Genomic DNA, 24,227 nt, shown 5'->3' with positions numbered 1-24,227 from the left:
TGGCTCAGGTCACGATCTTGTGGTTCATGGGTTCGAGCCCCACGTCAGGCTCTGTGCTGACAGCTCAGAGCCTGGAGCCTACTTCAGATTCTGTGTCTCCCTCTCTCTCCACCCTCCCCTGTTCATGTTTTGTGTCTTTGTCCCTCAGAAATAAAATAAACATTAAAAAAATTAAAAACAAAATAAAAATAAATACAGAAGAAAAATAAATACAGAAGAAAAATTCCACAAGATCCCACCACATCAGTTGTAACTTTAATCAGCCTCAAATAACAGACACACACATCCCAGGAAAATGAAAAAAGGGAAAAAGATCAGTGTGACTTAAACAAATTGTTTTATTTTCTCCCATAACGAAAAGTCCAGAGGTAGTCCACAATGTCATCAGGGACCTAGATTCTAGCTTCCTCCATCCTTAGCAATGGTTTAGGATCACTTTATTGTTGTAAGATGGTTGAACTTCAATTATCATGTCCACATTCTAAGCAAAAAAAAAAAAAAAAAAAAAAGAGAGAGAAAGAAAGGGCTAAAAACATATACCAGCTCAGAAGCCCCACAAAATAACTTCCATTAACAATTCACCAGAACTTAGTCACATAGACATCCCTTGTGTAATTGAAACAGAAACTTGGCACCTAGCTCCCAACAAAATCAGGGTTCTGCTGTGATTAAGAAGCAGGGAGAGAATAAGGAGAAATTCCCTGTTTTGCTATTTCACTGGGGTGGGAAGAAAAAAGAAGCCACCAAAAGAGAAATTCCAGTGTTCCCATCACCAAATCTAACTGCCAATCTGAACCTGTACTCATACTCTGCTTCCTCCTATGTGTCAGTGGAAAAACTGTCATGCTCCTCTCCAAGGTTAACCCCTTCAGTGGCACACTGGATCCCTTCCCATTTCACTAGTCTAAAACTTTGCTCCTTAATTGATCCCCCCTTTTCCTCACATCATCAATTTCCCCCTCTTTTATTTCTTCTCACTAGCAAACACACGTTAAACTATCTCCCATCTTTAAAAAAAATCTTTTCTTTATTGAACATCCCTATCCAGCTATCCCAGCTATCCTCCTTAACTCCCTTAAAGCAAAATTCCTCAAAAGAGGTTTTTATCCCATTTTCTCCACTTCCTCACCTTGCATTCTCTCTCAAACCCACCCCCATCAAGCCCTTCATTCATGCCTACTGATGCCACTCTTGCCCAGGTCACAGGTGACATCCACACTGCCAAATCTATTAGCCAACTCTCTGACCTTATCTTACCTAACTTCCCAAAAGAATTTGACACAGTTTGCACTCTCCTGCTTGAAACACTTTCTTCATTTGGTTTCCAGAACACCACACTCTTCATGTTTTTCTTCCTACACCACTGGCTGATCTTTCTCACTTTTGACTACAGGATCTTCTTCCTCATTTTTAAAACCTGAAGGGCTCCAGGGTTCAATCTTGGGTCCTTTTTTATTTTTTTTAATGTTTATATATTTATTTTGAGAGAGAGACTGAGAGAGAGAGAGAGAGAGTGTGAGCAGGAGAGGGGCAGAAAGAGGAGAGAGAGAATCCCAAGCAGGCTTCACATTGTCAGCGCAGAGCCCAACTCAGGGCTCATCTCACAAACTGTGAGATCATGACCTGAGCCAAAATCAAGAGTCAGAGGCTTAACCGACTGAGCCACCCAGGCACCCCTTTGGTCCTCTTGTAATCTACACTTTCTTCCTAGGTGATGTCACCCAGTTTCCATGCTGATGACTCCTAAATTTACTTCCAGTGTGACTTCTCTGCACCTTAGCCTACTGCCTAATCACCATTTCTACCTAGATAACTAATACCTACATCTCAAACTTAACATGTCTAAAACTGAACTTCTGATTCCCTCCATTTCTTGATCCCTGTTCCTCCTTCAGTATTCCCCATTGTTGCTTGGGCCAGAAACCGTAGGATCATGTTTGACTCCTCTCTTTTTTTCTCACTCTACATTCCATGCATTGATAAATTCTACCAGTACTACCTTCAAAATATATCCATACACTGACCCCATTTTAACCACCTCCACCACTGGTGCACCCTGGTCCAAGTAACTATCACCTCTTACTTGCATTACTGTTATTCCCTTCCAACTCATACTCCTTATTCCACTCTTAACCTCCTATAGTTTATTCTCATAACAGCCAGAAAACTCCTTTTAAAGTCTAAAACAGAATATGCCACAGCTTTGCTCAAAACTATGTAATGGCTTCCCTTATTTTTAGAATAAAACATAGTCTTTCCATGGCTAATAGGAAGACACTTGCATGATCTAGGCACTGGCTACTTCTTAGATCTTATTTCATAATAATACTCTCCCCCTCACTTCCTCTGCTCATATCTCACTGACTTTATTGATATTGCTTTAAAAAGACATACAAGCTCAACCTCAAGCTTTACACTTGATGTTCATCTGCATGAAATGCCCATTCTATCACCTAATTCAGATCTTTGTTCAAATAACTACCTCCTCAGAGAGGCCTTCTCAGATCGCTTTATCTAAAATAGCATTCTTCTTAACTTTAATCTCTTTTCACTTTATTTTTCCTCATAGCACTCATTAGTACTTGACATTATATTTCACATCTCTGTGCTACATATTTATTTTCTTTCTTCTTCACTAAAATATAAATTCCATGAGGGGGGAAGAACATATTTTGTTCATTGTTGTATCTACCCAACATTTAAAAGGAGTACTTGAGTGGTAAGCTCTCAATAAATATTTGTCCAGTAAATAAATAAAAGAAGTCATATTATTTTTCTCTGTATATATATATTATATACATATATATATAATATAACACTTTGTAGTCTTTACCCTACTTAACTTCCCTACAGCATTTGGTATTGTACCACTTCTTCTGGAAACCATTTCTTTCCTTGGCCTGTGAGACCCCCAGTTCTACTTCCCCAATCATTCCTTCTCAGACTCCTTTTATAGGTTCCTTTTCTCTACTTTGAATAAGGCCATTCTTCAGTTCCCTACTAAAGCCAAGTTCTCTACTAAGGCTACTCCTCTCCTGGCTCTATATATTTCCCAAGTGGTCTTATCCATCTCCACGGTTTAATTACCATCTTTATGCTGAAGACTCTCAAATCTGTATCTCTCTCCTCTCTCCATATCTGCATATATGACTAATGGACATCTCCAGGTATACGTACCACAGACACTTAAACCTCAAAACAAGACAAAAGCTGAATTGTTAGCTTCTCCTGTGTCCCTTCTTCAGTTCACATCCACTTCTTCCTTCAGTGTTCTGATCTCAGTGAAAAACACTACCATTCAATCAGTTATTTAAACCCAAAACCTAAAAATTAACCTCCATTCCTCAGTTTCCTTCAAATCCTGTATCCAGTCAACCACCAAGTCTGGCATTCAACAACAAATGACAAATTAGGCACTTAGTATAATAATAAATCTGGAGGTAGGTGGTTTTAAGGTTGGCTTAGCAGCTTCACAGTGCCAGAGCACTGAATTGGCATCTCTTTGTCTTTTTTTTTAAACAAATAAATGATTTTTTAATGTTTATTTATTTATCTTGAGAGAGAGAGATAGAGAACGAGCAGTGGAGGGGCAGAGAGAGATGGAGACAGAGAATGCCAAGCAGGCTCAGCACTGTCAGCACAGAGCCTGATGCAGGGCTCAAACCACAAACTGTGAGATCATAACCTGAGCCAAAAACAAGAGTTAGACGCTTAACCAACTGAGCCACCCAGGCACACCTCTCTGATTGTCTTTATATTAAGACCCTGAAAGTCTTAAATTGGCTGCAGGCATTACACCTTCATAGGACATTTCCAAAAACAGAAAGCAAAGGGAAGACCAGACACAAAAGGGCTTTTCTCAAGGGTGCAATCTCTTTTGATCAGGGGGAAAACTGTAGTTGGGGCACAGGGGTGCAAGAGCACCTGGCTCTGGGAGTCCCAAACAGATAAGGTTCAACTACTCGCCACTGACAAAACCCAAAGACAGAGAAACGAGTGGTGGTGAAAGAAGAAAGGAATTTACCTCATTGAGGGCAACACTGGGAAGACAGCAGACCAACATCTCAAAGACTGTCTCCAAAGTGTTGAAAATACTTCCAGGTATATATAAGGAAAATGTGGAGCAAAGGTTGGTGGGTACGTGCAGGTAGGCAATGAAGGTTAAACCGATCATTGTCTTAGGGTCAGTCACCAGGGGTCCTGCTGGCTCAGGGCACTCCTTATTGCTCAAAGGGGTAGTTTTGGTTCCCATGGGGGATGCTTTGCCCGCAGGGTCTTTTGCCTGAGTTAAGAGATAAGTTTGATGGGCACCTGGCAGCTCAGTCTATAGAGCCTGCAACTTGATCTCAGGATTGTAAATTCGAACCCCATGTTGGGTATAGAGATCACTTAAAAAATAAAATCTTAAAAAAAGAGAGAGACACCAAAACCCATAAAATACCTAGGAATAAATCTAACCAAAGAGGTGAAAAATCTATACACTGAAAACTATAGAAAGCTTATGAAAGAAATTGAAGACACACACACAAAAAAAGGAAAAATATTCCATGCACCTGGATAGGAAGAACAAATATTGTTAAAATGTCAATACTACCCAAAGCAATCTACATATTCAATGCAATCCCTATCGAAATAACACCAGCATTCTTCACAGAGCTAGAACAAATAATCCTAAAATCTGTATGGAACCAGAAAAGACCCTGAATAGCCAAAGCAATCTTGAAAAAGAAAGCCAAAGAAGGCATCACAGTCCCAGACTTCAAGCTGTACTACAAAGCTGTAATCATCAAGACAGTGTGGTACTGGCACAAAAACAGACACTCAGAGCAATGGAACAGAATAGAAAACCCAGAAATGGACCCACAAACATATGGCCAACTAATCTTTGACAAAGCAGGAAAGAATATCCAATGGAATAAAGACAGTCTCTTCAGCAAGTGGTGCTGGGAAAACTGGACAGCGACATGCAGAATGAACCTGGACCACTTTCTTACACCATACACAGAAATAAACTCAAAATGGATGAAAGACCTAAATGTGAGACAGGAAGCCATCAAAATCCTCAAGGAGAAAGCAGGCAAAAACGTCTTTGACCTTGGCCACAGCAACTTCTTACTCAACACGTCTCTGGAGGCAAGGGAAACAAAAGCAAAAATGAACCATTGGGACCTCATCAAAATAAAAAGCTTCTGCACAGTGAAGGAAACAATCAGGAAAGGAAAGAATCAGGAAGGAAAACTAAAAGGCAACTGACAGAATGGGAGAAGATATTTGCAAATGATATATCAGATAAAGGGTTAGTATCCAAAATCTATAAAGAACTTATCAAACTCAACACCCAAAAAACAAATAATCCAGTGAAGAAATGGGCAAAAGACATGAACAGACACTTCTCCAAAGAAGACATCTAGATGGCCAACCAATACATGAAAAAATGCTCAACATCACTCATCATCAGGGAAATACAAATCAAAACCACAATGAGATACCACCTCACACCTGTCAGAATGGCTAAATTAGCTAGTCAGGCAACAACAGATGTTGGCGAGGATGCAGAGAAAGAGGATCTCTTTTGCACTGCTGATGGGAATGCAAGCTAGTGCAGCCACTCTGGAAAACAGTATGGAGGTTCCTCAAAAAATTAAAAATAGAACTACCCTACGACCCAGGAATTGCACTACTAAGTATTTATCCAAGGGATACAGGTATGCTGTTTCAAAGGGACACATGCACCCCAATGTTTATAGCAGCACTGTCAACAATAGCCAAAGTATGGAAAGAGCCCAATGTCCATCGATGGATGGATGGATAAAGAAAATGTGGTATGTATATACAATGGAGTATTACTCGGCAATCAAAAAGAATTAAATCTTGCCATTTGCCACTAAACGGATGGAACTAGAGGGTATTATGCTAAGTGAAATTAGTCAGAGAAAGACAAATATCATATGACTTCACTCATATGAGGACTTTAAGACACAGAACAGATGAACACAAGGGAAGGGAAGCAAAAATAATATAGAAACAGGGAGGGGGACAAAACATAAGAGACTCCTAAATATGGAGAACAAACAGAGGGTTACTGGAGGGGTTGTAGGAGGGGAGATGGGCTAAATGGGTAAGGGGCATTAAGGAATATACTCCTGAAATTATTGTTGCACTATATGCTAACTAATTTGGATATAAATTCAAAAAATAAAATTAGAAAAAAGAAAAGAGAGAGAGGTTTGGAAAAAAGAATTTAATCAATTAGAAAGTACAGACTGAGGGTGGGGGATACCTGGGTAGCTCAGTCAGGTAAGCGTCCAGCTCTTGATTTTGGTTCAGTTCATGATCTCACTGTTTGTATGAGTGATCTGCGAGTCGGGCTCTTTGCTGACAGCACGGAGCCTGCTTGGGATTCTCTCTCTCTCCCTCTCTCTCTGCCCCTCCCCCACTTGTGTGTGTACTCTCTCTCTCTCTCTCTCTCTCTTAAAATAAATAAATAAACTTTTAAAGATCTTCCTGTTTAAAAAAAAAAAAATTACAGACTGAGGTCAAAATGGAGGTAGTTGAAGTGTTCTTTCAAAACCATTCAGAAATACCCTAGCCAACTTCCCTTTATGTTCCATTGGCCAGAACTGGGGTCCAATCATAAGGAGACTGAAAAAGCAAGTAAACAACTGGTAAAAGGAAATAGGGTTCCCTTGATTTGTCCCCTGGGATGGAGCACATAAATATCCTTTAAAAAGAGAGAGCGTGGGGGCGCCTGGGTGGCTTAGTCAGTTAAGCGTCGGACTTCAGCTTAGATCATGATCTCGTGGTTCGTGGATTCAAGCCCCATATCAGGCTCTGTGCTGACAGCTCAGAGCCTGGAGCCTGCTTCACATTCTGTGTTCCCTCTCTCTCTGCTCCTCCCTTGCTTGCGCTCTCTCTCTCAAAAGTAAATAAACATTAAAAAATAAGAAGAACAGGGGTGCCTGGATGGCTGAGTAGGTTAGGCATCCGACTTCAGCTCAGGTCATGATCTCACCATCTGTGAGTTTGGGCCCTGCATCGGGCTCTGTGCTGACGGCTCAGAGCCTGGAGCCTGTTTCAGATTGTCTCCCTCTCTCTCTGCCCCTCTCCCGCTCATGCTCTGTCTCTGAAAAATGAATAAACCTTAAAAAAAAATTTAATAATAATAAGAAGAAAATAAAAAGAGAGAGAGGTTATCCTGGCAAAGAAGGATGGAAGAAGGTGGTTTTTAGAGGGGCAACAAAGATTGGCTTCCACACAAACAGACATGGAGTTTGCATGCAATTAGGGGGAAATTTTAAACAGGTAAATAAACATACAAACAAGATAATTTCAGATTCTATAAATGCTATGAAATAAGGGAATGTGATAATAAGTGATGGGAATATTATGGAAAATAAAGCTGATAGAATTTACTAATGGGTTTGAATATGACAATATGAGAAAAAGATGATTCAAACTAATACTGATTCTCATTCATAAATGAAACTGGAGAAAGATAATTAAGGATCTAAAGTCATACTACCATTAACTGACAAAATTAAAATTGTGTCTAGAACTATCTGAATCCAAAACCCATTTTCTTTCCCATATACCATGGCGGGTGGGGTGGGGGGGAGGGCAGGGAGAGAACACAAAATAGTATATGTAAATTTATAACACTGTGATAAGTAAGAATAAAGGCTAAATGTTTGAAAATAGTTGATGCTTGGTAAGTTATTACTACTTATTTTTGTCTTTCCCTGTAGAGCTCGTTAAAGGAACAAAATATAAAGTGAACTGTTGTGTCTAAACCACAATATGGAACTATCAAAAATGTTCTGACTGCATAGAACAGTTAAAACAGTAGCAAATGGCCACAATATTAAGTAGCAAAGATGGGAGTGGCTCAAATAGCAACACAACATTTCCATTACATCAAAAACTCAAAGCAAATTGTTACAAGCCCTGAAACAGTCCAACAAAAGAAAGATCTATGATATAATCAGTTAAAATGTTAAGACAGTGGATAATACTGTTTATATCCCAGCAATAGATAACTACTATTTAGTTGCTAAATATATACAAAGTATATACATCTATATATAATACAAGTAAATAAACCTATGTAAGTTTAATACGGGTACAAAAGAAAAACAAATGTCAGCTTTTCCTTTCAGGTACTAAAGAGGTAGCAAAATATACTTAGCATTATTCAATATTTTTCTGGCATAAAGATACCAGATTAGATAATATTTAAAAGTCCTTTTTGGCTCTAAATTACTCTCTAAAAACCAAGGTATCATCAGGGACCTAAAAAAACCCCTCAAATACTTCCTCATTCACAACAGGGGAATTCACAGAAACAAGGCTAGGAAAGCTAATGATTTTAGGAAGGTATCTAGGGAAACATATAGGCCCATAGGAGCAAATCTCTGCAGTGAAAGCTCTAAGGTTCTGCAGAGAGCTAGGAGAAGGGAGGTGCCTGCTTCCAAATGGCTTTCATCCAGAGCAGACAGCAAAATGGAGTTAAGCAGGGTGGTTCCCTAACATTCATTCTTCTGGGCCAAGCAAACTAATCATTTTCCATCTCCTTTAAGAATAAGTGAGACAATATTTAAATATATTCCTGTCCCTGGTAACCCAGTTTGGAAAATGTGTGTAAATTTGGATCTTGAGCTGAAAACCTTATAACAGGATTACAAAAAATATATACTTATTAGAAATAAATGAAAACCTCCTTGTTTGTATTCCAGGTTCACAGAAGTGGAGATATTATATATATATATTTATAAGACTAGAAATATATATGAAATCAGAAACATATACACACACATATATATGTCTCATTACAAACTACACACACATGTTAATAGTGTAAATTTGTTATTTGATATGAAGGGTGAAGGCTTTACCAAATCTGAGTAAAGTAATAACTGAATTTGAGCTATGATTTGTTACTGTTTTATGTTTACTTTTTCTGTTACTAACATATCACTGCAAGGATATCTTGAATAGTGTAACAGCAATAGGTTTCTGCTAGGGCCATTTTAAAGCCACACTTTATCCTAACTAACCACTTTATGCATTTACAAGGGTTAGCAATATATAGTTTATGGTCTTGTAATAGATTCTCCTGAAAGGCACGGGCGAGGTCTGGAGGGGGAGGGGGTACCCACTATTATCTGGGCCTCCAAGCAGTGCGCCATAATCAACTGATCTATCTTGACATAACAGAAAGCATTTATTATTATATAGAGTTTTACAAAGCTCTAAACATAACACAAGGATTCCCTACTTCCTAATATCTTTCGGTGTCAAACAATTTCCTCTCTACCCAAATTTCTGTCCTCACTACTCCCATTCAGCTACCAAATGTGAAATGTACCTTTGTGGGGTTTTTCTGTTGTTGTTGTTGTTTTTTTTTTTTTTTTTTTTAAGATTTTATTTTTAAGAATCTCTACACCCAACTTGGGGCTCAAACTCACCACCCCGAGATCTGGAGTCACAGGCTCTAGCGACTGAGCTAGTCAGGTGCCCGTGAAATATATCTTTGAATACCCTCCCATTTTAAAAGCCCCTAAGACTGTTCCATAAAGTTGTTGGTTTAGGTCTAAAAATGGGGCCTAGTAAGTCGTTTTAACAACCTCGATGTTCATTGCTTCGGTACTACTTTTTGAATGACTGAAATACTTTTGCTTCCAACGTCTTGTACCTTACTTTAACAAACAAGTCATTACAATAAACCAAATAAAACTAGTCTGTTTTCTAAACCTTGCATCCTCCACATTACCAGGTAAGTAAAGAATGCACTGCCTGCCTTTAAAGGAACTGAGAAAAGAAAAAGGCAAAACTCACTGACAAATTGTGGCAACATGAAAATAATCAGCTGAGCTAGCCGGACCAGAAGTTTCTGCATTTCATGGTGCTTCATCTTTAAAACTGTATGGACTTCTTAAGTCTTAGGGTTCGTCCATATTAAGGCAAGCCTCCTCTCCCGTTCCCACGTTGGCTGGTTTTCGGAACCTGCGCCCGCCGCCCGCCCCCCGCCCAGGCCCTGGCAGCCATGCGCCAAAGACTGCAGCACCCGAGCTCGCTGTCCGCAGGCGCGGCGGACCCCGCCCAGCAGGCCCGGAGCGGGGAGGGGGCTCCGGTCCAAGAAGCCCGCCTCTGCGGCGGCCGAGCCGGGCGCCGAGTGGGCGCGCCGGGCCGGGGGAGGGGCCCGCGGCAGTGGCACCGCCTGTGCCCGCCCGCCCCTCCCCGAACCGCTACTTAAGTGGCTCCGGCACCGCCCCCGCTTCAGTGCGTTACTTACCTCGACTCTTAGCTTGTCGGGGACGGTAACCAGGACCCGGTGTCTGCTCCTGTCGCCTACGCCTGCTAACCCTTAGCCACCATGGTGAGTGGACCACTCGCGGCGCCGCCCTCGCTCTGGAAAAACGGGAAAAGCCAGCCCGGCGGTCTCGGACGGCCTTTTAGCCAGAGATCAGCGCTCCTCGTTTTGGAGGGCGAAAAGCGAGGCGAGGGTGGGAGTAGTGAGAACGGCTGGGGCATGGAAGGGGGGGCGCATTTTCTTCTCTGTCTTTGGGAGGGGATGGCGGAGCCCCAGCTCCCCAGACCGTGGTTGGGGCTCTCAATTAGCCCTTAACGCCGGGGTACGGTGACCCGAGACCCTACAGTCCTTTCCCGCGCGTTCCCATCCCCCCTTCCTTTCCCGGCCTTTGGCGGGAGCGCGCGCGGGCTCTCCACGCCCTCACTTCCTCCTTAGCGAGAAGAGCGGAGGCGGGAAGGAGCCGGAATACAAAAGCGCACGCGCGACCGTTACCTTCCCGCCAGGGAGCGGCGGGAGACCGCCCCTGCAGTCTGCGCGTGCGCGCTGGGGCCCTGCGCCTCCGCCACTGTAGGGCGTGTCGTCTGTTAGCCTGAGTTTTTTTTTTGTTTTTAACGAAAGAAAAGCTACATGTGGAGAATCCTCCGTGTCAGTGTGCTGCAGTACGCCAGCGGACTAGGATAATTTGATCCCAACAGCTTCTAGACTCCATCTGTCCCTTGACCTATGTTAGGAATGCGTGTAGGAGCAGCTGGTGGCGGTGAGGGATTTTGAAAGAATGGAAATCGGATCTTGGTCCAGATCTGGGCTGCTGATAATCCCCTGCTGCGCCCTGACTGATGTGGGGGTGCTAGGCTAAGCCTAGCGCCTGGGGGAGCAGAAGATGGTTGGCCGAGGTAGCACCTCAGCAGACGTGGCCGCTGCGTGTGTCTGCAGCTGCGCGGTCCCGCTGGCCGCAGGCGGGCGCGGGCGCGCGCGCACACACCCTGAATTGCTCATTCATCCTGTGCCGCAAAACCCCGCCCTTTGTCCCTGTGGCCAAACATTTCCTCTGCACTGTTCTGGCCACGTGCTTCCTGTGATGGTAGCTGCCCGGAAATCTGGCCGCCTAGTCTAAAATGGAATTCTGAAGCCTGAGCATTGGATGAATGGCCTCCCCCCTATCTTGGTGCTCCAAAGGAGAAAGCTGTGACTAAGCTTTCTTGGTCTGGAATGAGGCCTTCCCAATTTACAGGGTGAAAAGAAATACATTAAAAGCAATGCCGATTAAAAAGTGTAGTGATTCTCTCCTAGAAAAGATGTTACATTTCAACTAGTTTTAGAACGGGAAATTTGTAAGATTGATTACTTAAGTTATTTTGTTCTGCTTCACAGTCACTACTAGATTAGTTTAATGCTGATTTTTTTTTTTTTTTTTTTTTTTTTTTTTTTTTTTTTGCCTACTTTTCCACAGCGTGAGTGCATCTCCATCCACGTTGGCCAGGCTGGTGTTCAGATCGGCAATGCCTGCTGGGAGCTCTATTGCCTGGAACACGGCATCCAGCCCGATGGCCAGATGCCAAGTGACAAGACCATTGGGGGAGGAGATGACTCCTTCAACACCTTCTTCAGTGAGACGGGCGCTGGCAAGCATGTGCCCAGGGCAGTGTTTGTAGACCTGGAACCCACAGTCATTGGTGAGTTGGCCTCAGTAACCCAAGGGAGATCTCAGGGCTCTTGAGACAGGAGGTCTGTCATGAGGGCTCCATTGACACCATGGGGTGGAGCAGGCATGTGCAGGTTGTGAGTGACGGGTGGCTGCTTTGTTTTTCTCTTCCAGATGAAGTTCGCACTGGCACCTACCGCCAGCTCTTCCATCCTGAGCAGCTCATCACGGGCAAGGAAGATGCTGCCAATAACTATGCCCGAGGGCACTACACCATCGGCAAGGAGATCATCGACCTTGTCTTGGACCGAATTCGGAAACTGGTATGTTTGTTCTCCAGAATAAAGTAAATAATGACCCTAAGGAAGACATTTGAAATACGATCTTTTCTTTTCAAACACAGAATAGAAATATAATGGAGTGAGGACAACTGGTAAATTGTTCCTTGATAGGGTTTTTAAATTTTCAACTACAACATGAATCATTTGGTGTCATTTTATAAACGTCAATGAAGATGTTTTAAGTGAAGAAATGCTTTGTAATTCTGGGAAGGTCTATTATAATCTGTCTCCTCTGTTCCTTTTTTCTCACAGGCCGACCAGTGCACGGGTCTCCAGGGCTTCTTGGTTTTCCACAGCTTTGGAGGGGGAACTGGTTCCGGGTTCACCTCCCTGCTGATGGAACGTCTCTCTGTCGATTATGGCAAGAAGTCCAAGCTGGAGTTCTCCATTTACCCAGCCCCCCAGGTTTCCACTGCTGTCGTTGAGCCCTACAACTCCATCCTCACTACCCACACCACCCTGGAGCACTCTGATTGTGCCTTCATGGTAGACAACGAGGCCATCTATGACATCTGTCGTAGAAACCTCGATATCGAACGCCCAACTTACACTAACCTTAACCGCCTTATTAGCCAGATTGTGTCTTCCATCACTGCTTCCCTCAGATTTGATGGAGCCCTGAATGTGGATCTGACAGAATTCCAGACCAACCTGGTGCCCTATCCCCGCATCCACTTCCCTCTGGCCACATATGCCCCTGTCATCTCTGCTGAGAAAGCCTACCATGAACAGCTTTCTGTAGCAGAGATCACCAATGCATGCTTTGAGCCAGCCAACCAGATGGTGAAATGTGACCCTCGCCATGGTAAATACATGGCTTGCTGCCTGTTGTACCGTGGTGATGTGGTTCCCAAAGATGTCAATGCTGCCATTGCCACCATCAAGACCAAGCGCAGCATCCAGTTCGTGGACTGGTGCCCCACTGGCTTCAAAGTTGGCATTAATTACCAGCCTCCCACTGTGGTACCTGGTGGAGACCTGGCCAAAGTACAGCGAGCTGTGTGCATGCTGAGCAACACCACAGCCATTGCTGAGGCCTGGGCTCGCCTGGACCACAAGTTTGACCTGATGTATGCCAAGCGTGCCTTTGTTCACTGGTATGTGGGTGAGGGCATGGAGGAAGGAGAGTTTTCTGAGGCCCGTGAGGACATGGCTGCCCTTGAGAAGGATTATGAGGAGGTTGGTGTGGATTCTGTTGAAGGAGAGGGTGAAGAGGAGGGAGAGGAATACTAATTACCATTCCTTTCAACCCTGCAGCATGTCACACTCAGAACTTAAGCTTCAACATTAGCTGACAGGCATTAAAGCTTCTGGTTAGATTGTCTTCACTTTTAACTGTGACCATGTCTTACTTTTCCATGTGTACCTGTCAGATTTTTGCATCATGTCTCAAAGTAAAGGCTTTATGAAAGGAAGTTTGACTTCTGTGCTTCTTCTAAATTGCTTTCTCCAAATCAAGATGTACTACCACTCATCTACATCTGGAAGATAGTCTGCAACAGGGTTGTAATACCAAGGATCCATCCCACTTTCTGTGTAGCTGCCTGTATGGGGAAAAGAGCACACTGGACTGGAAAAGCAGGAGAGCTAGACTTTGACACTGATGTGTTAATACCACCTCAGTTTCAGAACACAGGTCAAAGGGGGTTTAGGAAAAATAACCCTTGTACAACAAAATGGCTGGCTAGATGAACATTTGACCACAAGGAGGTGAAAGCTGTTTCTAGCCTATCCTATTGGGAGGGAGGAGTGGCAGGATCAGAATTCCTGGTGAAAAAAATCCTACCATAGGGGAAAACCAAATGAGGCATGGGTATAGGAAAAACAAAGCTATGGATGTTTGCAAGAGCAGTGCTTTAGGAGACGGTGAAGTGGCAACATTGTACAGATTAGGATAGGGTTAATAATTTACAGTACTTGGTGTAGCATACATTTTTTTTCAAGTTTATTTGCGGGGGGCGGGGGTAGGAGTGGAGGGGCAGGGACAGGAGAGAGTCCTAAGTAGGCTCAGCAGAGCCCCACACAGCTTTAACTCAAAAACAGATAATGCCTTGAGCCAAATTCAAGACTCCAACCAACTGAGCCACCCAAGTGCCCCAACATACTGTACATTCTTTCAAGTATATAGTTTGGCTGCATTTAAATGACTATGGAGAAGACAGGCAAACAGGATGCAGATAGAGGGTTTAACCTAAGAGAAAACGTACATTTGAAATTCAGGAAGTATAGGGACTATTAAGGTTGGCTGGAGATGTTGATCCTTGGTTTAAAGAGTAGGGAATACCAAAAATTTTCCAGTTTTTTCCCTACAAATCTACAAAATAGTTCTCTACTCCTGGAAGAAATGATCTGATTTGTCACATATTTCTGAGAGAAAGCTCTCTTGGGTGGCACTGTAGACTGATAACACAAATGCAGTCACCACAGGTCTCGGGAAGGCAAATGCCAGGGCCTTAAAGTACCATGAGGAACCCTAAACTGAATTAGTGACCAAATGGGGATTGAAGATTTTGAGTTAGTGCTGAACTCACAAAGGAAGTTGGTTATGTGAGCCATCTGAAGACCCTCTGAAATATCCCTCTCTGTTCTTTTCTGCAAAACAAGAAGGAAAAGTAGTTAGGCCAGAGCCTGGGAAACAGCAACAAATCAATGCGGAGAAGAGTTTGCTCTTCAGGAAGACAGCCGGACGGCCTAAAATCAGGGAAGTAAGCACACATTTAATAGAGCGTGTGCAGTGGTGCCTTTTCAGAGACCTGAGGCACAAGGCAGGGACAGAATAAAGCCAGAGTTTCAACTGCATCTGTTCTATTTTGAATGGGTTTTGTGTGTGTGTTGGAGTTGGGGGGGTTTATATTTTTAAGAAAATTAAAAATCTAGGAGCCTGGGTGGCTCAGTCAGTTAGGCATCCGACTCTTGACTTTGGCTCATGTCATGATCTCATGGTTTCATGAGTTTGAGCCCCACATCAGGCTCTGTGCTAACAGCGTGGGCCTGCTTGGGATTCTCTCTCTCCCTCTCTCTCTGCCACTCTCCCATTCACCCTGTCTCTGTCTCTCTCAAAATAAATAAAAAAACAAAAAAATTTGATAAAAAATGTTAAAAAAGAAAATTAAAAATCTGTAATAAATAAACCAAAATGCTAAGATGACAAGCTGGTAGTAGGTATGTAGTTGTTTGCAATTTTATCTATTGCCACATAACAAACTGCCCCAAAACTTTGTGGTTTAAAATAATATATGTGTATTACTTCAGGAAGTTTCTGAGGGTCAGGAATTCGGTGGTGGTTTAGCTGGCATAATTCTGTCTCTGGATTTCTCATATAAGGTTGTAGTCAAGATGTTGACTGAGGCTGCAGTTCCCTGAATGCTTCATTGGGACTGGAAGATTTACTTTCCAAGGTGGTTCACCTGCCCATCTCGCAAGTTGGTACTGGTTGTTGGCAGGTGGCCTTAGTTCTTTCACCAGATGGACCTCTCTCCAATAGGGCTGCTTGAGTGTCTTTAGGACATGGGAACAGGCTTCCCCCAGAATGGGTGATCCAAGAGAGGACAAGTTGGAAACTGCAGTGTTAGGACTTAACCTTGCAACTCACACTCTCATTTGTACAATATCCTATTTGTTACACGTCAGTCCTGTTCAGTGGGGGAGAAAACTGCACATTGACAAGAGAGAAGAATCAGTGGGAGTTACATACAAACCCCTAAATCTTAACGTTTCTATAGTATAGAACAATACCACTTATATTATCCTTTTTTTCCCTGTATGCTTGATATATTTGATTTTTTAAAAGGGAGGAAGCTTGGGGTGCCTGGCTGCTTTCGTTGGAGGAGCATGTGACTCCTGATCTCAGGGTTGTGAGTTCAAGCCCCGTGTTAGGTGTAGAGATCACTTAAAAATAAAATCTTGGGGCATTTGGGTGGCTCAGTTAAGTGCCTGACTCTTGATATCAGCTCAGGTCTTGATCTCAGGAACAAGCCCCACATTGGGCTCCATGCTCAGCATTGAGCCTGCTTAAGATTCTCTCCCATCCTGTCCTGCCCTTCCCCCACTCTCGTGTGCACTCTCTCAAAAAAAATTTTTTTTTAATAAGGAATAATAATTGGAACACCTGGGTGGCTGAGTCGGTTAAGCTTCTGACTTCAGCTCAGGTCATGATCTCACAGTTTGTGAGTTTGAGCCCCTTGGTGGACTCTGCACTGCCAGCATGGAGCCTGCTTCAGATTCTCTCTCTCTCTCTCTCTCTCTCTCTCTCTCTGTCTCAAAAATAAACATTTTCAAAAGAAAATTTAAAATTTTTTAAATTTTAAAATAAATAAAAAGGAGGAAACCTCTACTTTAGAGAGATTTTCCATTTTCTACAGTTCAAGCTCAAATTTTTTTTGTTGTCTTAATTTAAGCTATCCTTTAGAATAAACACCTCCTATCTACATTCCTCCTGGACTATCTAATCCTCTCTATACTCTAATTATGTCGTTACTGATCCAACTGGCTGCTTGAGTTCAGTATTCCCTCTGTCCCTTCTGTTCCCAATCATCTTATATGTCGAAATGATGATTAGTAGTTACAAGTACTCAAAACCTTTGGTGACATGAAGTACCAAGTGGGAGACTGGGGGAGGGAGGCAGGGGGGATGCCTATAATGAAATGCCAAGGCAGCCAGGAAATGCCATCAAGTATTCCTTTGGGGGGCACTGGGGTCTGATTATCTATTATCTCTGCCCTGGCAGCAAGCACAATGCCTGGCCATGATTATGGCCCATGGAATGCTCTAATGGAAGTAAAAATAAAGACTGTTTATTTCCCCCCTAGGACAGATTCTTTATTATTCTATTCAATATCAACATTAAACCCAAGGGGTTTGTAAAATGTATTCATTCTGTTTCCAGGCCCAGGTCTCTTTAAGCATCTCCTGAGGAGTTGAGTTTCAGGGTAGAAAGGACTAGGAAACAGACTGAGACACTTGACTTTTTGTTCTGTCATTAGTCAGGGTCTCTTAACCTTCTAGGCCTATTTTCCCTTTTGCACTACAGATTCCCATTCTTCCTTTCTCAGAAGAGGGTGGTGAATAGTACAATCACATCTGGAAGGACTTGAAGTTTAGCAGCTTAGGAGATGAGGGGCAAGGTACCCAGGACTTGACAGCTCAACTCAGTGAGATGCCAAAGCCACTGGCAAAGGAAAATGAGCAATCTATTTAGAAAAGAAAGAGACATAAGTAAAACCCAAGAAGGGTTTACTTAGAGATGGTAAGGATGATGATGATGATAACAATAATCATAATGATCATTCACCTTAACTACATGAAGACTTTCAATTTATACCCACCCACCTTTTTTTTAAACACCAGCATGCTTAAATACCTTCACAACGCAGTATCCTTAGCCACTTTGAGGTGACCTTAAAATGAGAGGAGCCCAGTGCCTCATTTTCCTTTTTCTTTTTTTTTTTTTTTTTCTTTTTCCAAATAACAGATATCATTGGCAGAGAAGAAGGGAAGTGATACCAGCCCTCTGATCAGCCTGGCCTGGTAGGACCAGAGGCCTTAAATTGCTTGCCAAAACATCAGAAGGAATAGGAGTCTTTCAGCCCTATTGTACCTTTCAGATTAAGAGACTTGAATGAGAGAGAAAAGGGCATTTTCCCTTTCCAATCCAACAAATTCCTGGCAAATTCCTGAATGCCCTGCAGATGGCACCACTGACAACAAGTTCTCTGCCCAGAAGAGCTGAGCTCACATTTGTGAACTCTGCCCTGTCACCTTGGACCTGAGCATAAAAGATACGTAATAAACAGGAAGTGACTGACTTGGCATCCCTGGCTTGTCATTTTTTCTTCTGTCGCTTCCTAGAGGCAGCTGGGCCTCGTGCTAGCCATTATGAACCAGGCAGCCACAGGATTTAGGAACTCCCATACCCCAGCTCTTAACTTCAGTTCCTGCCTCGAGGGTACTCTCCAGGGTTGGATAGATACAAAAACATGGCCTTGGGGTCAACATGTAGTAAGGGAGACTGCCAGATCAATCTGAACTGATTACTGACACAAAGTCAATAACTACCTGATGATATAGAAATTATCATGTAGATACTGATCATTGTGTTGTGAGGCCCAGCTACTTCCTCTCTGCCATCTGGTCCATAAACCAAAATAAATGTCTTTCCCCACCCATCCCTCAGCTGACCAACCCATGTCCCAAGTGACAGCTTGCTATATGTTACTATGTCCAACTGTGATGGAATCAGGCTCATCGTCTCATTCCTGCCTGGGACCTTCACTCTTCCCTCTACCTATCATAACTTTTCCAACCATAACTGCCCCCACCTCTTTGTCTAGTTAACTCATACTCTTCCTTTGATGATGGAAACTTAAGTGTTACCTCTTCAAGGACTTAAAGATTAGGTCAGGGTAGGTCAGATTTCCCATTATACATCTGAATAGAACCTTCTACTTTTCTCTTAAAGCATTGATCACATTTTGGAATTATATACTTGTGTGATTATTTATTTAATTAGTATATTTTTCCCCTATCAGATTTTATAAGCTCTACATCTGTTGTTCTTACCACTATAATGCCAGTATCTAGCTTGGTACTTAGTGCATGAATGGCACTCAACAAATATTTCAAGAATTAATTTGGGGCAAGAACAAAGATTCAAATTTTTAACTCTGAAAGCTAGAGATGACTGTCCTTCCACTGCCTTCCCTCCCCGCCTCCCCCTTTCCCAGGCCCAAAGATGCCTCTGGAAGACACCACTGTAGATAGTGACATTAAATGGAGGTGGAAGGGAAAGCTGTTCTAAAGACTCTTCGTAAATAGATCTCTTAACTCCCTCTGGCCCAGCTCGAGTGTCTTATGATACTAGCATGCAGGAGCTTCTACTCGCTCACACTGACCAAATTAACGTGTGCCAGGGGCCAAAGTGTGACCCAGCTGTCAAAATGGGCTGGTGTCACCTTAGATATTCCATCTATACATCAGTATGCAAAACTAGGCAGGGGAGCATTCCCACCATCCTCTTCACTGGTTACCCTGCTATGCAAACTGTTTGTCCAGTACTGGGAACCTCAAAGAGGATACAGACAGGCAAGAAAGTTCCCTCTAAGAGGTGAGTGGAATGCTAAGGAGTCTTGGGTAGAGGAGTTCAGAGAACTGAGGATGTTTAGATTAGAAAAGAGAAACCCAATGAAGATCTGCTGTCCAGAAATGGCAACAGCCTTATTCCTCAAAACCCCGGAGGGCACAGCAAAGGATGGGGGGAAATATTGCAGCTTACTTTCTAATAATTAGCTAGGACCAACAATGAGCCACTATGTCATCCATGTTGTGAATGGCAAACAGGGAGAAAGAACTAAAGATTTCTAAGATCTCTTTCCATCCCCAGAATCCAGGATTTCACAAAGTTTCCTGCTATCTCTAAGCCAATCTTTCATTATGACTGTTTTCTCAAATATTTTTGGAGAGGTCAGAGATGAGTAGGGACAAAGGAACAGAATCTCTCAAAACGTGTTTCTTAAACTCTTCCTCTAATGCCTGCCAACAAGTTCTCAGACCAGTGAGGACTTACCTAAAAGGAACCTCTGGTTTTCTGGCTTCCCTGGTACCTTAGATAGGAGGGCAATCCCAAAGCAGCTAGTCCATTTCTAGGAGCTGGTGCAATTTCCATCAGAGAAAGGAGGAGTTTTACAGCCTTAGCTTGGGCTGTTATAACAAAATACTGCAGACTAGATGGCTTAACAAACTTTTATTTTTCATAGTTCTGGAGGCTGGGAAGTCTAAGAATTGGTGTCTGGTGAGGGCACCCTCCCTGGCTTGCCTACTTGCTATGTCCTCACAGGTCAGAGAGAGAAAGCTCTAGTCTCTTTCTCTTCTTATAAGGACACTAATTACATCAAGGGAGCTGTATTTCATTTACACATAATTACCTCTCAAAGGCCCCACCTCCTAATACCATGACATCAGTGGATTAGGGTCTAACAAAATAATTTTTTTTGAGGTAAAATTGACTAACATTAATTTGGGACATGTAAAAACAAAATTCACGCAAAATATCATAGTCTATAGCGTTTTCACCTCAGAGCTGGATGAAATCTTCCTGAAGTCCCAGGAAGTCCTGGGCATAAAATCACCCTGAAGGTAGCAAGATTTTTTTCTGTACTTACTGTGTTCTCTCTGGGAAAATTAGGACATACAGGTAAGCAAAGAGAAAATGAAGATCACTCATAACGTGGAAAGTTTCTTGTTTAAAGAAAAGGGTAGCTTTTCCAAATCCCCCTCTCTGTCTCTCTCCTGCCCCAGTCACCTTGGGGAGCGGATGTCTCTGGTCTTCTGTCTGTGCCTCTCAAGATGCAGCTCAGCAATAAGTCTTCATCATTTGGAAGGTCAAAGGTGGCCTCAGATGTGGGGGGGGGGGCACTTCCCAGGGTTCTTGAGGGTACTGAAATTCAAGTTTTAGCTTTTTAAAAAAAATTTTTCAAACATTTATTCATTTTTGAAAGACAGAGAGACAGAGCACAAATGGGGGAGGGCTAGAGAGAGAGGGAGACACAGACTCTGAAGCAGGCTCCCGTCTCTGAACTGTCAGCACAGAGCCTGAGGCAGGGCTCGAAATCACAGACCACGAGATCATGACCTGAGCCAAAGTCGGCTGCTTAACCCACTGAGCCACCCAGGCGCCCCTCAAGTTTTAGCTTTCTATTACACTGAATATCTAAGCAGTATAGTAATGAAGAGACTACAGAAGTGGGGGGTATATCCACAAAGAGGCAACAGCAGAACATCCGGAAAAAGGGAAGCTTTGGAATCAGACAGGCTGAGTTCAAACCCTAGCTCAACCCTTACTATAGTTGGCCCTTGTACAAGTTAATCTCTTTAAACTGATTCCTCATCCATAAAAGAATAAAGTCTATTTTTTAGGGTCCTTTTGTCACTGAATAATCTATGAAAAGTATCTATTAATGTTTAGCACTTAGTGGAGGCTCAATGTGGATTAGTTCTCTTCCTTGTTATGCTTGAAGAAGTTGAAATTAACTCTCCATAATTAGTTACCCCTTCTCTACTAAGAATGGGTAACTAATATCATAGGCAGATCAAATCCATTAACACTGAGTGTTTACTATGAGAACTGCACTGAGGTTGGACAGAAAAGGATGCATCAGAAGCTAAATAAAGGTTTCCAACTGTTTCCTTCCAACTTGAAGGAAAGAGGAAAGGAGAAAAAATATAAATGCAGGTAAATTTAAACAATACAAAAGATTTAAATAATAGCTCAAGATAATGTTATAAAATAGTGCATATATGCCTAATTGTTCACTGAACTAGATAGCTGAAATGATACAGACAAAAATCCCTTCAGGAAAGAATGGAAGAAAAGACATTACATTATTGGCAAGTTGAGTCTTGGAAGTAGATAGGATTTGGACAAAGTGAGATTTGGTAAGTTTAAAAAGATATTAGGGAGTGTCTTTTTGCATAGTTTTCAGAGTGGTAACTCAGTAATCTTGGAATCTCTTGCCAATTCTAAATATAGGCAGTGAAAAGACAGTTATTGGCTTCCAATGGATTTGTAAACAAGGGCTCAAAGACTTGTGAGCAAATAAATCAGATTTCCCCTGGGCTTGAAACCACTTTCTCTCGGAAGTATTCTAGATTCTCTCTATTCTGAGCTTGTCTTCTACCATGCAGTTCCAAGTTGATATGTTTATTGATATTTTGCCTTTTAAAGTTCACTTAAGTTGTACATATCTGTACATTCTAGAAGGTGATAAATCTCTAAGCAGAATCTATGTCAACCAGCTGTTGTAAGAATCAGATTTAATAGTCTGTGGCTTGGGTGATGTCACAGCACATTGTTAACTGCAAAGGACGGTGAACATTAGATTTTTAGATTTAGAAGCAATCTGAAGGGTGTTCTAGTTTTGCAAATGAGATTAAATATAGTCCAGGATGACAGTGCTAGAACTAGAACCCAGGTCTTCTGATTATTAGCAATGCCTGCCATCTTTTCTCACTACATTTGTTAATATTTGAATGTCTGCATGTATTAGGTACCTGGCTAAGGGCTAAGGAAATAACTACATTCAAGGCAAATGATTCTTCCCCTTTACAAGCCTATATGGAGGACAGGACAAACAAATGCAAACAAATCAAGCCATGACCATTTGTTATAAATAATATGACAAAATTAGTTTGCTTTAGATAAGTTAGTGAGGGAAGACTCCTCTGGACAATTATCATTTAAGCTCAAACCTGAGATTTAAATCAGCCAGAACTGAATAGGGAAGGAGGAGGGGAAGAGGAAAGCCTTCTGGGCAGAGGCAACATCAAATACAGAGCCCTAAGGAAGAAAAGAGCTTGACAATGTCCACCAGGAGCTGACCAAAGGCTGGGGTTAAGACGGTACCAAGTTGAAGCAGTAGAGAGGGGTTAGCTCATAGGTTACAACCTCAAATGCACAGCTGGGCTGACAATGTAAGTGGAAACACTGGTGATGTGTTAGCGCTTCCCCAAGTGATAAAGACTGTGAAAGACCAGAGCACATCCTGCCCCATCTATAGGGTCATATGTCCTTGTTGCCCAGTTCTGCCAGATCTTCTATTTAAGAGACAGAAATCTAAATTCTTAAGGTGTCCTGATTTTTATAGGTTTGTTCAAATTTGTTAAAAAAAAAAAACAACACTGGAAGCCAAACAAAACACAATATGGTTATCCCCAAAACACGCTCAATAGCCCAAGCCACCTCCCTGTGCTCACTTTTCCTTCCTTGCAGCAGATCCCAGGACCCAACCAGCGATCTTCATCTCTTTGTAACTACCCCCTCTTCCCACTGATGTTCTCTCCACCCTAAGCTTAGTTGCTAAGAGGGAAATCAACTCCTTAGCTCCTCTCATTATCTTGCTGTCACCAAAGACAGATGTGTGTGTGTGTGTGTGTGTGTATGTATGCACACATATATATTTGGTATGTACACATATATACAAGTGAATTAATTTTATTTCCCAAGATCCTACTGCAAATCACTGGGCAAACAAAGAAGGGACAAAAATGACTTGCTCCAGAGAAGTTAACCAGGGTACAGAATTCAGCTGTTAATTCTGGCCCCTGACTTTTGCTCAGATAGTAACTGGATGCAGTCTAGACCGTTACAATCAGGCTCTTTTTCTTCAGTGGGGGGTTTTGCAAAACTCAACCCTTCTTTTGAATTTCCCTTCTCCAATTTAGAGGACGAGTTCAACTCCATGAAGGTGGAACTTCCCAAACAGTGCATATTCCAAGGTGGCAGGAAGAGAACTGGCATTCCTTAATTGTGTGACCTTGGGCACGTGACAACTTCTCACCGTTTTCTAATCTCTAAAGTGCTAATCACACCGTCCTCACGGGCTGTTGTGATTGATGTAAAAATGAGATAGAAGTCTGTAAGGTGAGTGGCACATAGTAGGTGGTCAGCTAACATTTGACTCAGTCCCATTAAGCAATGATCCCGTGGGCATTTCCTCACAAAGTTTCAGAAGATATTTCTGTGGTTCTCTATGCAGTTTTCTTCACTATTTGCTCCAGCACACACTAGGCCTCCCACAAAAGTTACTGAGTGAAAACTCCTGGCTGCGGAGGGGCCCCACCCCAACATAAACACCTTTTCGGAAAATGCTGCTACAGGCCTTGGGTTACTGGGCTGCGGTACCTTTCAGAACCCCCATGGCGCTCTCTCATCCTGCCTGGCTGGCCTGGTCCAAATGGGTCATTTAACCACGGTCAAATTAAAATCTTGGTTGCTCGGGCAGTGCGAGAAGAGACCTCTCTGAACAGCAGATGCTGAAAGAGACAGTTGTTTAGTTTTAGAACTGGCACTGTTAGGGCCCCCAAAGATCCCGCCTCTTTCCACGGGGCGAGCCTATCAGCGTTCCTTTGGTGATGAGCGGCAGCTCCTTAGGAGCCAATGAA

At 42.7% G+C, this 24,227-nt stretch overlaps 1 protein-coding gene and 2 long non-coding RNA genes across 3 annotated transcripts; 1 reads left to right on the top strand and 2 right to left on the bottom strand.

Annotated features, from left to right (window-relative positions):
* Positions 1–236: 236 nt before the first annotated feature.
* On the bottom strand, positions 237–10,179 carry LOC123591571. Its single transcript, XR_006709412.1, has 2 exons — positions 9,835–10,179; positions 237–481 (listed from the first exon to the last, which is right to left on the bottom strand). It is a non-coding gene; the product is annotated as an uncharacterized LOC123591571 (long non-coding RNA).
* Positions 10,180–10,223: 44 nt separating this feature from the next.
* Positions 10,224–13,707, top strand: LOC123591565 (tubulin alpha-1B chain). The gene is made up of 4 exons (XM_045466038.1): positions 10,224–10,375; positions 11,760–11,982; positions 12,126–12,274; positions 12,545–13,707. Exons 1-4 carry the CDS (start codon positions 10,373–10,375, stop codon positions 13,523–13,525), a joined length of 1,356 nt encoding a protein of 451 aa, XP_045321994.1. The 5' UTR covers positions 10,224–10,372; the 3' UTR covers positions 13,526–13,707.
* A 1,801-nt stretch (positions 13,708–15,508) lies between these two features.
* On the bottom strand, positions 15,509–24,160 carry LOC123591570. The gene is made up of 3 exons (XR_006709411.1): positions 23,968–24,160; positions 20,590–20,724; positions 15,509–15,944 (listed from the first exon to the last, which is right to left on the bottom strand). It is a non-coding gene; the product is annotated as an uncharacterized LOC123591570 (long non-coding RNA).
* Positions 24,161–24,227: the final 67 nt, after the last annotated feature.

This window comes from Leopardus geoffroyi, chromosome B4 (genome assembly GCF_018350155.1).
Source record: "Leopardus geoffroyi isolate Oge1 chromosome B4, O.geoffroyi_Oge1_pat1.0, whole genome shotgun sequence".
Classification (NCBI taxonomy): Eukaryota; Metazoa; Chordata; class Mammalia; order Carnivora; family Felidae; genus Leopardus; species Leopardus geoffroyi.
The sequence above is the reverse complement of the archived record's forward strand: the minus strand, read 5'-3'. Positions and strand labels throughout refer to the sequence as shown.

Coding starts and splice junctions, on each gene's coding strand:
- LOC123591565 (XM_045466038.1), top strand. Junction 11,983..12,125: donor CCTGGAACCCACAGTCATTG/GTGAGTTGGCCT, acceptor TTTCTCTTCCAG/ATGAAGTTCGCACTGGCACC. Junction 12,275..12,544: donor TGGACCGAATTCGGAAACTG/GTATGTTTGTTC, acceptor TTTTTCTCACAG/GCCGACCAGTGCACGGGTCT.